This window comes from Rattus norvegicus, chromosome 3, assembly GCF_021556685.1.
Source record: "Rattus norvegicus strain SHRSP/BbbUtx chromosome 3, alternate assembly SHRSP_T2T, whole genome shotgun sequence".
In the NCBI taxonomy this organism is placed as follows: domain Eukaryota; kingdom Metazoa; phylum Chordata; class Mammalia; order Rodentia; family Muridae; genus Rattus; species Rattus norvegicus.
The window spans coordinates 155,361,754-155,376,926 of record NC_141536.1 but is presented as its reverse complement, the minus strand read 5'-3'; the positions used below and the strand labels follow the sequence as shown (position 1 = coordinate 155,376,926).

The 15,173-nt window shown below is 46.6% G+C and overlaps 1 protein-coding gene across 2 annotated transcripts in view; it reads right to left on the bottom strand.

Moving 5' to 3' along the window:
* Arfgef2 (ARF guanine nucleotide exchange factor 2) overlaps positions 1-15,173 on the bottom strand; it is an 86,342-nt gene that overhangs the window by 39,369 nt on the left and 31,800 nt on the right. The window contains 7 exon segments of one of the 2 annotated variants that reach the window (NM_181083.3): positions 2,017-2,200; positions 3,637-3,745; positions 4,868-5,007; positions 7,390-7,489; positions 8,145-8,379; positions 10,461-10,591; positions 13,854-14,005. In NM_181083.3, the coding sequence (NP_851597.2) occupies positions 2,017-2,200; positions 3,637-3,745; positions 4,868-5,007; positions 7,390-7,489; positions 8,145-8,379; positions 10,461-10,591; positions 13,854-14,005 (1,051 nt within the window). 2 annotated transcript variants of the gene reach the window in all.

The following is a 15,173-nucleotide window of genomic DNA, read 5'->3' as shown; positions in this document are numbered from 1 at the left end:
CAGAAATCTACCTGCCTCTGCCTCTGCCTCTCTGCCTCTCTGCCTCTCTGCCTCTCTGCCTCTGCCTCTGCCTCTGCCTCTGCCTCTCTGCCTCTGCCTCTAGAGTGCTTGGATTAAAGGTGTGCATCACTACACTTGGCCTTGTATCTTGTTGGGATGTGGTCCTCAGTATATGTCCTAGGCTGGCCTTGGACCCAAGGAAATCCTCCAGTCTAAGTCTCCCAAGTTCTGAGTCCACAGTGAACCACCATATTTTGGCAGCTCTTAATTTCTGACCCTGCAACTACAGACGTCACTGCCTGTCACCCATGTCTCCTCCCCCCATCTTTGACAGTAATGGAACCCTGGGCACTGAGCTGGGCACAGAGCCACCTGGAACACAAAGTGCAAACCACTGCTGATAGCAGCAAGTAAGGGGTTTCTTTTCCCTAGTTTGTTTTTATGTTATGTGCATTCGCATTTTGCTTATATGTGTGTCTGTTAGATCCCCAGGAGATGGAGTTACAGACAGTTGTGAGCTGCTAAGAGGGAACTGGGATTTGAACTCAGGTCCTCTGGAAGAGCAGCTAGTGCTCTTAACCACTGAGCCATCGCTCTAAGTAAGGAGACTTGAGAGTCAAGCAGGGTATGTTCTTTCTGCCCTTGCCCTTCCTCTAGCACGTCTGATGGCTGACACCATGCCACAGGCATCTGAAATGAGATGGCTCACAGACGTCTAAGAGCCATGGTAAGAGCCTCAAGCGACCACTCTGGCATCTCCATCCTTTGTTAGACAGACAGCTGAGGTCCTAGATAGTTACTCCATGCTTCCTAGTAAGGAGAGGCACAACTAACTGACAGTAAGTCAGACATTTGCTAGGCCCTGCATGGGACAGGGATACACAGATGGGCCAGAGCCGTGGGCCTCTTGGAGGAGGAATAGCGTTCCATGCCTGAGGGATTAAAATGAACAAGGAGCGCTGACAGAGGAGCGCTCCTCACCGTGGTGAGCAGAGTACTGGAAATAGTCGGTGGCCAGTGTGCTGTCAGGGATGAGGCCAGGGAGGGAGGTATGGCTCAGTTCACATCAAGTCAACTGTCGCTTACTATTCTCTTAGCAGTGAACTCAATAAAACACGTTCCTTCAGTTGTTATGGGGAAAACCAGTCACCCCAGGGATGGTGAGACAGGAACACTGCTCAGCACTTCCTCTCGAAGCCCAAGTGCCTCACTTCAACTGTTAGGACGAGGTGCCTGCTTGCCCCTCAAATGTAAACAGCACAGAAGACCAGTGCTGAGGTGCATGAAATCACCACAAGACGGTGCCATGGTGATGTGCAGAATGCTTAAGTCTTCATCTATGTCGAAGTATGGTGACGGCTACAAATTACAAGTGGCTGAGAAAAACCTGCCAGGGTAAAGCAAACAGGGTGAGCACTTAGCTTCCATTCAGGGCACAGACATGTTCCAGGCAGCAGGTGCTTTCTGTCTGTCTGTCTGTTTTGTCTATACTTTCCTCGAGATTTTATTCTATGTGTATAGGTGTTCTACCTATATGTATGTCTGCAAGACACATGCATGTAGTATCCTCAGAGGCCAGAAGAGGGCATCAAACCCCCTGGGATGAAGTTACAGATGGTAGTTTGCTGAGCTGAGCCTAAGGAGAGGCCCTCTGGCCATCTCTCCAGCCCCTTTTATTGTTTTTGGTAGCTTTGTTTCCTCAGAGTTTACAATGTAGCCAATCTAGCTTTGAATTCAAGGCCATCCTCCTGCCTCAGCCTCCTAAGAGCTAGCTAGGATTACAAGCCTAACCCACTATGCCTGGCTGTTTTCTACAGTGTTTTTGTATCAGAGGAGGTAATCAAGGCCTGCTGAGTTGCACAAAGGCTTCTCCATCCAGAGCACCCTCCTCCTCTCAAGCGTTCCCACGCTCTCCCCTGCAGAGGTGCTTTGCCTGTAGTCAGCCTCCAGTGCTGGAGAAGATGTCGCTATTATGCCAGAGGCCCCGAGAGAGCCCAGCGCAGTAACCACACTCACAGCTCAATGCCATGCTCGATGATTTCCTTCTGTTGTTTGATGACCTCAAACTGCTCTGGGTCATCTGGAATGGCTGTCTGGGTCCCCGAGGACACTGTGGACTCCACTGATGTCACGCTGCACCGTCTTGCCATGTCAAGGCCTTTTCCGTCCCCCATTTCCTGATCTGGAAGCCGTTCCTGACCTGCCATAACACAAAAGCAAACAAAACCAACTAAGCAGGAGGCACAGGTGTGACTGAGCAAGCTCTGGCCCTTCTTCACAGCTGCCACAGCTGCCGGCTGGCACCAAAGGCGCCAAGACTATCAGTTAAACACATTCTCAGCTGAATGTAGAAATTTATTTTACAGAGAACTCAAACTAATTCTAAAATTCACAAGTACAGAAAATGCAAAAACAAGGCATTTAAAACAAGCAGAAGGACTTGCCTTATCAAAATCCAAACTTCCATAACTCTACATAGCTCAAGGAATAAGTGTTTGTGCAAGCATTGACAAACAAGTGGGTGAGAACGGGAAGATTCAGTCAGATTCTGAACCAGACCTGACTCAGGGATGGCAGGATGAGGTCAGAAATGGAAGCCCAGGCAGGGACAGGTCATGGCACAGAATACAACGTCTTCCTTCATGAAACTCTAGCTCCAGGTACTGACACCCTCTTCTGTCTGTCATGGGAACCTACGCTTATGTGCATTACTCATAAACAGATTTATGTATACATAATATCTTTTAAGTCTTAAAAAGAAAAAGGCTGGGGGCTGGGGATTTAGCTCAGTGGTAGAGCGCTTACCTAGGAAGCGCAAGGCCCTGGGTTCGGTCCCCAGCCCGAAAAAAAGAACCAAAAAAAAAAAAAAAAAAAAAAGAAAGAAAAAAAAAGAAAAGAAAAAGGCTGGAGAAATGGTTCAGCAGTTAAGAGCACCCGCTGCTCTTCCAGAGGCCTGGGTTTGAGTCCTGTATCAAGCAACTTAATCCAGTTCAAGGAATATGGCCTTGTATGGCAGCCACGCAAATGTGGCATACAGATACACAGAGAACAAAAATAAATCCTTAAAATAAATAACTAGGGGCTGGAGAGATGGCTCGCTGATTAAGAGAACTGGCTACTCTTGCAGAGAACCTGGCTTCAATTCCTAACATCCACATGGTGGCCCCTAACTTTCTGTAACTCTAGTTTCAGGGAATTCGACCACCTTTTCTGGCCTCCAAGATGGGCAAAACATCCAAATACATATAATAATAATAATAATAATAATAATAATAATAATAATAATAATATTATCAGGGGTAAATCACTTTACTAGCATACATGAGGTTCTAGGTTCAATTTTTAATACTACAAACCTTTAAAAACTAAAAAACTTAGCGGGGTGGAGTTGGCACACTCAGGAAGCAGAGGTAGATGGATCCCTGTGAGTTCCAGAACAGCCAGGGATACACAGAGAGACCCTGTCTTCAGCAACAACAGCAGCAGCAGCAGCCCTGCCCCACCTTCCTCCCTCGCATGCCTTCATCAGAGAACTGTATCACAGCTATAGGAAGCTAAACTTCCCAATACCCCACATGCACTGAAAGCACAAGCTTTACAGTAATGACAGCCACTTAGGAAGCACAGCTCACTCACCCAGGGTGGCCTGGTGGTTGGGATTCACATACAGGTCCTTGCTCCATTCCACCATGCACTTGAGAATGGACACCAGACACTCCAGGCCTTTCTTCCTCAGACTGAGCTCCTAGAGGTCCGAAGTGAAAAGCACAGAGCCTTTACACAGGGCACCGTGGGCATTTGGGGCTCTTGAGCAACCGTGTGAGGCTTCTAGGCCATCACTAACATCCAGTACCACAGACAAACCATGGAATTGCTATACCTGCATGTGTTAATGGAACATCAAAAAGTCTAGACATCCCTAATGGTGTGAGTCACTGTAAGCCCAGTGGGACCTGTGTGACTTCCTGTATCTTTAAAAAACTCCTGTGTACATGTCTGAATGCCCATGTGTGCACATCTGTGGATGCCAGGGGACAATCTGAGTATCATTCTCAAAACCGTCTCTCTCCCTGGCCTGGAGCTCCTTAACTGATGGGCTAGCTGGTCAGCGAACTCCAGGGGTCTGCTTGTCTCCATCTCCCCAGCACACTGGGGCTATGACTGCCTGCCATCATGCCCAGCTTTGTGCATGAGCTCTGAGGATCAATCTCAGGTCTTCCTGCTTTCAAGGCAAGCCCTTCAACAGCTACCTCCCCAACCCCATTAACTGAATTTCCAAAAAAGTTTAGGGATGACAAGATGGCTCTGTAATGAAGAGTGTTTGCTATGTAATCATGAGAAGCAGATGTGGGCCTCAGCGCCATTAACAAGCTGAGCAACCAGCTCATGTCTGTAATCCGGGCCTATGAGGGGTAAGAAAGAGACTTGATGGAGATGCTGGCTTTCTGCCTGGCCAAGGGACTATGAGCCCAGGGTTCAGGGAGAGGCCCTGCCGCCAAGAATAGGCAGAATGTGATGCAGGCGGACATCAGAAAGGAAAAAAAAAGAAGGAAAGAAAGAGTGTTCCATTCACTACTTGTGGGACAAAATATCAGCGGGTAAACAAAATCTGAAATATTTTAAATAACAAATTCTTATCTTTGATTCTGAAAGAAAAAAATCAATTATTTAGCACATAAATGATACCGATAAATGTATTTCATTTTAAGAGATACTACAGATAAAGGGTTGGGGATTTAGCTCAGTGGTAGAGCGCTTGCCTAGGAAGCGCAAGGCCCTGGGTTCGGTCCCCAGCTCCGAAAAAAAAGAACCAAAAAAAAAAAAAAAAAAAAAAGCAACCATGCGCATGCACCTTGGTTTTTTTTACCTGTAGAGGTGTCATCCCCAGTTCATGTCCACTTCTTCCCTGAGCGATTTTGGATAAATCATTTACTAGACGCTCAAAAATGTTAGCAGCATTTAAGTCACAGTCGTAGTTGACATAAATATCCACAACACACTGGGCATCTTGGAAAATAACATACACATGTTAGAAACTTGGACAAAGACAAATGCTTACATTCATTCTTATTCTCTCTCTCTCTCTGTCTGTCTGTCTGTCTGTCTGTCTGTCTGGTTGAAAACTGAACCACTAAAGCTAGGGCTTTATGTGTACTAGGCCCAGCTGTCCCTTTGTTTTCTTTTCTGAGACAGGTCTCTCTGTATAGCCCTGGCTGTCCTGGCACTTGGTTCTGTAGACCACGCTGGGAGAAAGGCATGTGCTGCCACACCTGACTCCAGCTATGCTTTCTTATTAAACAAAGTTTCGTGGTAGAGCGCTTGCCTAGCAAACGCAAGACCCTGGGTTCAGTCCCCAGCTCCGAAAAAAAAGAAAAAAAGAAAAAAAGAAAACAAAGTTTCTCTGCCAAAAAATACACTCAGCAAATTTTTGTCCAAGTGGCCAACAACACACCTACGTAGGAAATCCATGTGGGAAGTGTAGGGTGGGTGTCCGGAGCCATCTAGAGTAGGCTAAGGCTAGTAGGTCGCCTTCCTGGAGGTGGCCCACCACTTTTGCATGGTCTGTGATGGATGAGCTCTGTGAGGCAAGGTCCCAAAAAGATCTCACCTCAGGATTGCTTACTGCAGCTGATAGGCCTTTCATTATTAAATTAATAAATAACCCCTGGGCATTAGCCCACTCAATAGATCAGATTTTTTGCAGGTCAAAATAAAGATAGACTTTTATGAATTAATGCTGTTTAGATAAATTAATGATTTTATAAAATTCCTGATTTGACTCAAATAATTTTAGTTTTTAGAGATGGTTTTAGTTGCTTTGCTAGAAAGATGTAATAAAGTTAGATTCAAGGATAGAATGTTCCCACTCCTCAGAATAGTAAGTAAAGGCTGCATAATAAGAAATATAATGAGCTTTGGGGGACAAATTTGTGTTCAAGGAAAAACATTTAGGTCCAAGGTAAGCCACAGGTGTACACTATGGTAAAGTGAGGCCATGTAGAAACTGTTGCTTTGAACTTATAATGAGCATGTTAGAATGAAACACTGCTTTGAACTTACTATCAACATCCTTCCGTAACCCCATTCTATGGAACATTTTATCTCTGAGGCAATTTTCGAAGAACTTTTGCCTAAGAAGGTATAAAAAGGCCAAAGCAAAGGAATAAGGCTGGTGGCTTGTGGGGCTTGCCCCACCCACTCGTACATCCAAATGTATATGTCTGTTTATATGTATGTATGAATGTATATGTCTATGTATGTAAGCATGCACGGACACTTGTGAGTTAATGAGACAGGTGGCTGGCCTGGCCACAGTGTGTAGGAATGTGTGTATGTCTAAAAGTACTAAGCTAAAAGCAATAAATAAAAGATGTAGCCAATTTCTGGTTTGTGTGTTTTCTGTGTGAGTGACTCCTCCTTTTCTTTCTGGTTCACAAAGAGTGAACCAGTCAAGTCAGTAAGGGGCTCTTGGCTACCTGGCCAGAGAAGGGATCACTAACAGTAAATCCTTTATCTAACACCATCACCCCACTGTTAGCAATAGATCCTGTAGCTTTTGGCCTCACAGTAACTTAAAGTCAAAAGAAAGCAACCCTACTCTCTCACAATACCAAGTCTTGCCCCCTCAGCTACCTTCAAGAGAGAACCAGAACTCCAAAGCTGCTCCCCCTCCCCAGTGGGGTGGTCTATCTTTCTTAGGCCTACCCACCCCCATACCACCTGCTCCCAGGCAGTCCACGTCACCTTGCAAAAGTGCAGTTTCCTCACCAAAAAAAGGGGCAGGCAGTGTTTGCCTGTCCGCAGAGCCCTGGGATAGCAGAAAATCCATTTAAAGTCAGTCAGAGCTACACAGTGAGGCTCGGTCTCAAAAAGGAAAAAAAAATTGATATATGTCCATGTGAAGGTTTATGCACGTGGGTTATGAGAGGGTGTCAGTCCCCTGGAGTTAAGAGTTACAGGCAGTTGTGAGTCACCTGATATAGGTGCTGGGAACCAAATGTGGGTCCTCTGTAGGAGGAGAAAGGAGCTGGGTTGTGGTGGTGGTGCGTGTTTCTAATCCCAACACTCAGGAGGGAGAAGACAAATCTCTGAGTTGAGGCCAGCCTGGTCTACAAAAGTGAGTTGTAGGGCAGCCAGCGCTACACAGAGAAACCCTGTCTTAGGAAGAAAAAACAAAACAAAACAAAACAAAACAAAACAAAACAAAACCAGTAGGGATGGCTAGGGCTCTTACCAGCTGAGCCGTCACTCCAACCCTGTGAAAGGACACTTTAATGCAAGGATCTTCTCAATTCTTCACTAAAACACCACAAAGAGGAATGGAAGACTGATTTGTGCTTGGCAGACAAAAGCTTTGGAAGCTATTCTGAATGTTCCAGGTGAACGTACCTGCACAAATTCTCGTCAGGGTCTGAATGACCATCCAGCGGTGCTCAAAAGAACTTGTGGACGTTTCTAAAATGTTCAGGAAAATCTCTTTGAAAAAGACCTGTGTGGCACGAAGACACGAGAAGAGCAGTCTCAATTTAGGACTTAAGATGCCTCTGAAGCTAGGCAAGTCTTCTACTAAGTGAGGCAGCCTGGGCAGAGGGCAAAGCAGGGCTCACACTTGCTGAGGAACATGGGAGCTCAGGCTGGTAGACTGCTAACAGGGCTCCACCCAGAGCTGAGGAACTACAATCTTGGGTTATAATTCAAAAGAAGCCAGAAATTTGTATTTGTGCAATGGGATTTCTCAATCTGACAATTAATTCAAATTATTTCAAACAATTCTAGCCCAGACAGACATGGGGTTGGTGGTCTGAGTTGAGAACACAGATCATGACCATAAATCTTTGGTGGACAGAACTTTTACAAGTGGTCTTTCCCACTCAGTCAGAAGTTCTACTAGGAGGGCTATCAAGTAGAGGGTACCTCACTACTTATGTGCCTGGGTTTTTGTTTTGTTTTGTTATTTTGAGACAGGTTCTCCTATAGCCCAGTCTGAACCCAAGTGAACTACATAGCCTAGGCTGGCCCTGACTTCCTGATTGCCTTGTCTCTAGCTCAGGAGTGCTGGGATTGCAGGCAGGTGTCATGCTGGCTCACAAGCAGGCCTCTCGTCTGGCATTAATGTCGCCCAATAAAAACACTGGAGTCAGTACCTCTATCTGCATTTTCAAGTGCATCTTGAAGTTTGAAAGAAGAGTAAGAAAAATCGCAAGTGAGAGTTCGAAGACGTCAGGCACTGAGGACACGCCGTTCTTGGAAAGGGCTACACACAGGTACTGCTTAATGGCAGTGACGAACATCTCGTGGCTCCTGAAGACTGGACCAGCGTTCTGCAGCACAGAGAGCAGCAGCTGCAGGGAAACCACCTTGGAACGAAGCTCGTGGGACCTGCAGAGAGAACAAAAGACAGTGATGGTACACAGGGTCAGACCAGACGCTGCTTTTCATTTCTGCTCTGAGACAGGGTCTCACTGTGTGCAGTGGATCGAGAACTCATGATCCTGCCTCTGCCTGCCAAATGCTGGGCACAAACTGAACCTGTGTGTTCCCTGAAAAGTCTTTGATCTTTTACCAGCTACTATGTGACCAAAAATGACCTTTAACTCTCGACTTTCCTGCCTCTACCACCCAAAGACTGGTATACGCACTATGCCCAGCCAAGCAGGACCTCCTGAGGCCAATGATTTAAGGAGTAAGAACAGTCCCCCCCCCCCCCACGTGCCAACAGGGATGAAGGCAGAGAACATGGGTAGGTCCTCAGAACCTGCAGGCCTTCTGAGAACAAAAGTGGCCAATTTCTACTCCTTTTTGTCTCTCCCCAACACAGAGTGGATAAGGGGCAGGACCAAGGTGAGAGTTGAGTCTGAAGAGCCAGCTCTCGGCTATGTCCACGCAGTGACTTCACAAGACTGGGCCTCATACTCTGAACTCTTCATCTGCCATGAGACAGGGCTTGTGATGGTTAATTCTTACAACCTCACAGGATCTAGAGTCACCTAGGAGATAAGCCTTTGGGCATGACTGAGGGATTTCAGATTGAGTTTATTAAGGGGAAGGCTGACCTTTAATATTTGTGGTGACATTCTATGGGCAAGAGTTCCAGCCTGCATAGAAGGGAGGATGGAGCCAGGCACTAGAATTCATCATACTCTACTTCCTAACTGGATGCAAAGTGACCAGCCACCCAAAGCTCTTGTTGCCATGCCTTCTCTACCATGAAGAACAACTGGGTCCTCAAACTGGGATTCAAAATAAACCTTTAAGTTTTTTAATTGGGGAATTTTGTCATAGCAATTATTAAAGTACCCAATCCATGGGTCTATATCCATCGGTCTCAAAAGACTCCCTTACCACTATAACAGGTCAGAGGTTAAATAGCTGAAAATGCACCAGGCACAGTGGGTGCACACCTTTAATCCCAGCACTTGAATAGCAGAGGCAGGTGGATCTCTGTGAGTTAATAGGCCAGCCTGGTCTATTTAGCAAATTCCAGGCCAGCCAGGGCTACACAGTGAGATTCTGTATCAAAAAAACAAACAAAAACAAGATCATCAGGAATGATGGCTTGGTGGTTAAGAGCACTTGCTGCTTGAGAACTTAAGCATCTGTACAGTGCCTCACAGTCATCTGTAACTCCAGTTCCAGGGGATCGGACATTTCCCCTCCCCAAGACAGGGTTTCTCTGTGTAGCCCTGGTTGGCCTCAAACTCACAGAAATCTACCTGGAGTGCTGGGGTTAAAGGCGTACACCACCACTGCCTGGCCAGATCTGACCCTCTTGTGATCTCCGAGGTCACTAAGCACACACGTCACATACACATACACACAGGCTGAACACACATAACATAAACACATCTTCAGGGCTGGAGAGATAGCTCAGAGACATCTGTTGCTTTTGCAGGGGGTGGTTCAATTCCCAGTACCCACATGGTGGTTCACCACCACCAATAACTGCGGTTCCAGAGGGCCCGAGAGGCACACACATGGTGTGCACATGCATACAGGCAAGACATTCATATGCACAAAGTAAAGTAAATAAAACTAAAAGAGCAATGAACAGAGTGAGATTTTTTTCTGGCTGGGTATTCTAGTGAATTCCTACACTTCTAGTACTCAGGAGGATGAACCAGGCCATACTAAGCTACATAATGTGGAGTTACCTGGGAGTGGAGTCTGCAGGCATCTTGCCTCTCCACAGCCCCACAAGGAGAGGGTGTCCATTAGTCAGTAAAAAGGTACTGCAAATTCCATGTGTTGAATGTTTTCAATATACAAACCAAGGTGAAACCTGGGCAAGACTCTGGAGAGTGGAGATGTAAAACCATCCCACACCAACACTGTAGGATCACAGAGCACGGGCTTCCCCTTCGCGGTGAAACACCATCCCACACCAGCACTGTGGGACCACAGAGCAGGGGCTCCCTGTTCACAGTGTTGGAAACAGATGGCCAAAGCTGCTGAGAGCTTACTTTGGATCTGGTGGTCCTTCCCCAAGCGGCTTCATGGACAGCTTACACAGGGAACGAAACACCAGGAAGGCATCCTTCTGTAGAATGTGAGAGAATCTAGCAGCCACTGGGTGTCCTTGAGCATCTGGTTCCTAAGGTCAAAAACAAAGGGAAAATCCAAGATGGAAACCTAAATTCTTGTACACGTTAACCTGAGATATTGGGGGAGAAGACACAGACAGAGGCCACAATTCTGTCATCAGAGAAATGGTAAACCTGGTCGCTTGCTCTTTAAAGTCTATACATAACCAGGTGCAGACATGACGTATGCCTGTCATTCCAACACTGGGAGCTGGAGACCGAGGAGCTGGGTGCAAGGTTCTCCTCGACTACACGGTACAGTTGAGGTCAATCTGGGATATATAAGAACCTGTCTCAAAAACAAAAACAGGCTGGCTGTGGTGCACACCTTTAAGCCCAGCACTTTAGAGCAAGAGGCGGGCAGATCTCTGTGACTTTGAAAGACTCTATGAGTTCGAAGCCAGCCTGGTCTACAAAGTGAGTCAGGGACAGCCAGGGCTATTACACAGAGAAACTGTCTCAAAAAAGCAAAATACAGCCGGGCTGTGGTGGCGCACATCTTTAGTCCCAGCACTGGGCAGACTGTGGTTGTGGGGAAGCAGGCCACACTTTCTCCCCCCCCCCCCCCCCCCCCGAGCTGAGGACTGAACCCAGGGCCTTGTGCTTGCTAGGCAAGCGCTCTACCACTGAGCTAAATCCCCAAACCCCAGGCCACACTTTCTAAGTTCAAGGCCACCCTGGTCTACAGAGTGACTTCAGAACAGACAGAGAAACCCTGTCTTAAAAAACCAAAAACATGGGCTGGAGAGATGGCTCAGCGGTTAAGAGCACCGACTGCTCTTCCAGAGGTCCTGAGTTCAAATCCCAGCAACCACATGGTGGCTCACAACCATCTGTAATAAGATCTGATGCCCTCTTCTGGTGAGTCTGAAGACAGCTGCAGTGTACTCGTATATATAAATAAATAAATCTTAAAAAAAAAAAAAAAAAAAAAAACCCAAAAACATGGGGTTGGGGATTTAGCTCAGTGGTAGAGCGCTTGCCTAGCAAGCGCAAGGCCCTGGGTTCGGTCCCCAGCTCCAAAAAAAAAAAAAAAAAAAAAAAAAAAAAAAAAAAAAAAAAAAAACAACAACCAAAAACACAAAACAAAACAAAAACAGAAGCCAGTAAAATAGTTCAGTGGGTCACAGTGCTTGGCACACAAACCTGACAAACTTGAGTTTTAGCACTGGAATCCACATAAACGTAGGTAGATAGGGAGCCAACTCTAGAGTTGTACTGATCTCTTACACGTGTGCTACTGCACTCCATTCTAAATACATAGGCATTAGACACACATTCTCACGAGGGAGGGAGAGGGGGAGGGGGAGGACTGGAGGGAAAGGGAGGGGGAGGGAGAGGAGGGGGAGGGGGAGGGGAAGGGAGAGGGAGACGGAGAGGGGGAGGGGGAGGGGAAAGGAGAAGGGGAGAGGGAGGGAGAAGGAATTAAAAATGTAAAGAGAAGGCCTGGGAATAGCTTAGTTGCCCAACGACGGCTGCCTAGGCAGAGGCAGGAGCATTGCTCTGAGACTTCCTAGTCCTTGACTACTGTGGTAGTTTGATGAGAAATGTTTGAGCAGTTGTGTTGCCCATAAACCTTGGTGCCCGGCTGTGTGGAGAGATCTGGAATGTTCAGGAACCTTGCTGGAATGGGTAAGTCACTAGGGATGGGCTCTGCAAAGTTCATGTGCATGGAGGTAGTTTAAAATGGCCAAAAGACAAACTTAATTTCAGGCAATTTTATCTACTTGGTGCGGAACATGGTGGCACACATTTTAATCCCAGCCCTCAGAAGGCAGAGGCAGGCAGATCTCTGTGACTTTGAAGCTAACCTCATCTACATAGTAAGTTCCACGACAGTCAGAGATACTCAAACCCTGTCTCAAAAAGTAAATAATAAATCAATACATTTAGAGGATAGAGAGTTGGCTCATTGGTTAGGAGACTTGATGCTCTTCCAGGGAACCAGGGTTTGATTCCCAGCACCAACATGGAGGGTCACAACCATCTTTCATTCTGATGTCTCTGCCCTCCCCGGGCACCAGGCATGCACACGGTATATAGACATTCATGCAGACACTCATGCACATAAAAATACATTTTAAAAAATGACATTTAAGGTTGGGGATTTAGCTCAGTGGTAGAGCGCTTGCCTAGCAATCGCAAGGCCCTAGGTTCGATCCCCAGCTCCCAAAAAAAAAAAAAAAAAAAAGACATTTAAATATAATAAATATTTACAAGACACAAAAAGCTTGATAGCCTTTACACACAGAGATTCTTAGAATCCATTAAGGGAAGATGGGAATCTTTCTCAATGATGAAAATTGGACAAAAAGCATGAGTAAATAACTGCCAGAGAACTAAGCCAAAGTAATGTCACCACTGGCCACTAGTGGGGAATTGTCAGAACATAAAGATTTAAATGAATGCTGTCATGCATTTTAACACAGAAAGAGAAAATGGCTGTCAGCAGACTAAGGCAGGCAGGCAGGATCTGAGCAGTGCCATCCCAGTGGACCAAAGGCTGAAAGCTTCAAAATCATTCATGTGTTCGTGAATCTTGCTATATAGCCCAGGGTAGCCTTGAACACCGTCCTGCTTCAGCCTCCAAAGTGCCAGCCTGTCAGGCCTATGTCATCATGCTCAGTTAAAACATTTCTCTCTTGCTCTGTGCACATTCAAAGATACACTTTTTAAAAAATTAAATTCATACACATAAGAATACATTAAAAATTATTTTTACTCTAGGCCAGAACCTGGCTCGTGCTAGACAGACAGTCACTGCATCTGGGCTAATTCTCCAGCCAGAGCTTCCAAGTCCCAACCCAAGGTACTGCTTAGAGAATTTTACCCTTAAAGAGTGAAGGGCTGGGGAATGGCTGGATTGCTGACGCCATGCCACACAGCAAGAGAGCCTAAATCCAGATCCCCAGCACTCACAACAGCCACACACGGGTGGAGGGTCAGTCACCGGTGCTGGGAGGGCAGGCAGTCTAGCCAACTGCTGAGCTCCAGACTCAGAGACTTTCCTCTCTAAAAAGTAAGGTAGAGATCAGAGAAAGACACCTGGCATTGACCTCTGGCCTCCACAGAAGCATAGGCAAGTACATGTGACACATATGGGATATACACGCACACACACTCACGCAGGGTGGGGATTTATATGCATATAAGAGGCAGAGGCAGAGGCAGACAGATCTCTGTGAGTGTGAGGCTAGCTAAGCATAGCTAACAGAGACCTTGTTCTGCATGCTCTAAAAACCTGCAAAGGGAAGGGTGTGTGCAGTGACATACCAGGTTATCTGCCGAGGACAGCGACTGCCTGTCATCTGCTATGCCATTGGTCTGTGAGTTTTCATCAACTGCAGGAGGAACAGTGCATTCCTGGCACTCTGGCACACCTGGGGCTTGGTCAGGCTCCGGCAGCCCCTGCTTTTCTGCTGCTTCTTAAGACATAAGTTCAAAGTCATCACCCAATGAGTGTGTATCCCAAAAGCTGCTGAACCAGACAGAACTCATCCACTCGTTACTGAGTGCCCCTTCGTCCCCAGTCCCACAACACAGTGGTGCTTAGGCTTTCTGCGTGACTCGGCCACAGCCTCACTGACAGGGCCACAGTAATGCAAAGTCCACACCAGAAACCTCGAGTCACAGGCAAAGCTGTGAAATGCAGTAGCCCTGCCCATCTGTCTACTTCTGAAAAAAAGACTGGAAGGGGCAAAGCATGGAGAGCAAAGACTTTATTTAAAGAGTTAAGAACCCAAGAGCTAAGAGAAAATTAAAGGCTGGTGCACACCTTTAATTCCACCACTCACGAGGCAGGAATCTACGGATGTTTGAGTTCCAGGACAGCCTGGTCTACAGAGTGACCTCTAGAACAACCAGGGTACACAGAGAAACCAGGTCTTGAAAAACCAAACCAAACCAAAGCAAAACCAAACTAAACCAAAATAAGCTGAAACAAGCAAAAGAAAAATGAGTACAGGAATAATCCATTAATCTCTTTATACACACTTGAGACGCTGAAGGACTCAATAAGCAATCTTCAAAATGTTTCTCTGATTAGAAAATGCTATATGTATTAATTTTGTGTGTGTGTGTGTGTGTGTGTGTGTGTGTGTGTGTGTGTGTGTGTGTGTGTACAGCCTGGGAGGGTCAGCACCCTCCTTCTACCATGTGGGTCTCAGAGGCTGACCTTGTTCCTCAGGCGTGGGGCCAGATGCACATGTCCCTGCCATGCCATCTCAATGGCTAGCAATGGTTTTACAAAGCATATGTTTACTGGACACATTATTTAGCCAGTGCTACTCCACGACAGGCTGAGGTGTGACAGGATGATGGATGGCAAGAGCTGCTGTTTGGTTTTGGTTTTTTCTGAGGCAGGCTTCTCTGTAGCCCTGGCTGTCTTGGAACTCTCTTTGCTGACCAGGCTGATGTCAAGCTTACAGAGATATAGCCGGCCTCCCCCAGCCCACCCCCACCCCACCCCTGCCTCCGCAGTGGCAGTGTTAGAGGCATACACCACCACATCCGGCCTTACTGCTGCTCTTTGGAAGGCCTTGCTTGCTACACGTTTAAATCAGTGCTGGGCTCTCTGAAGGAGCTTGGCAGCAC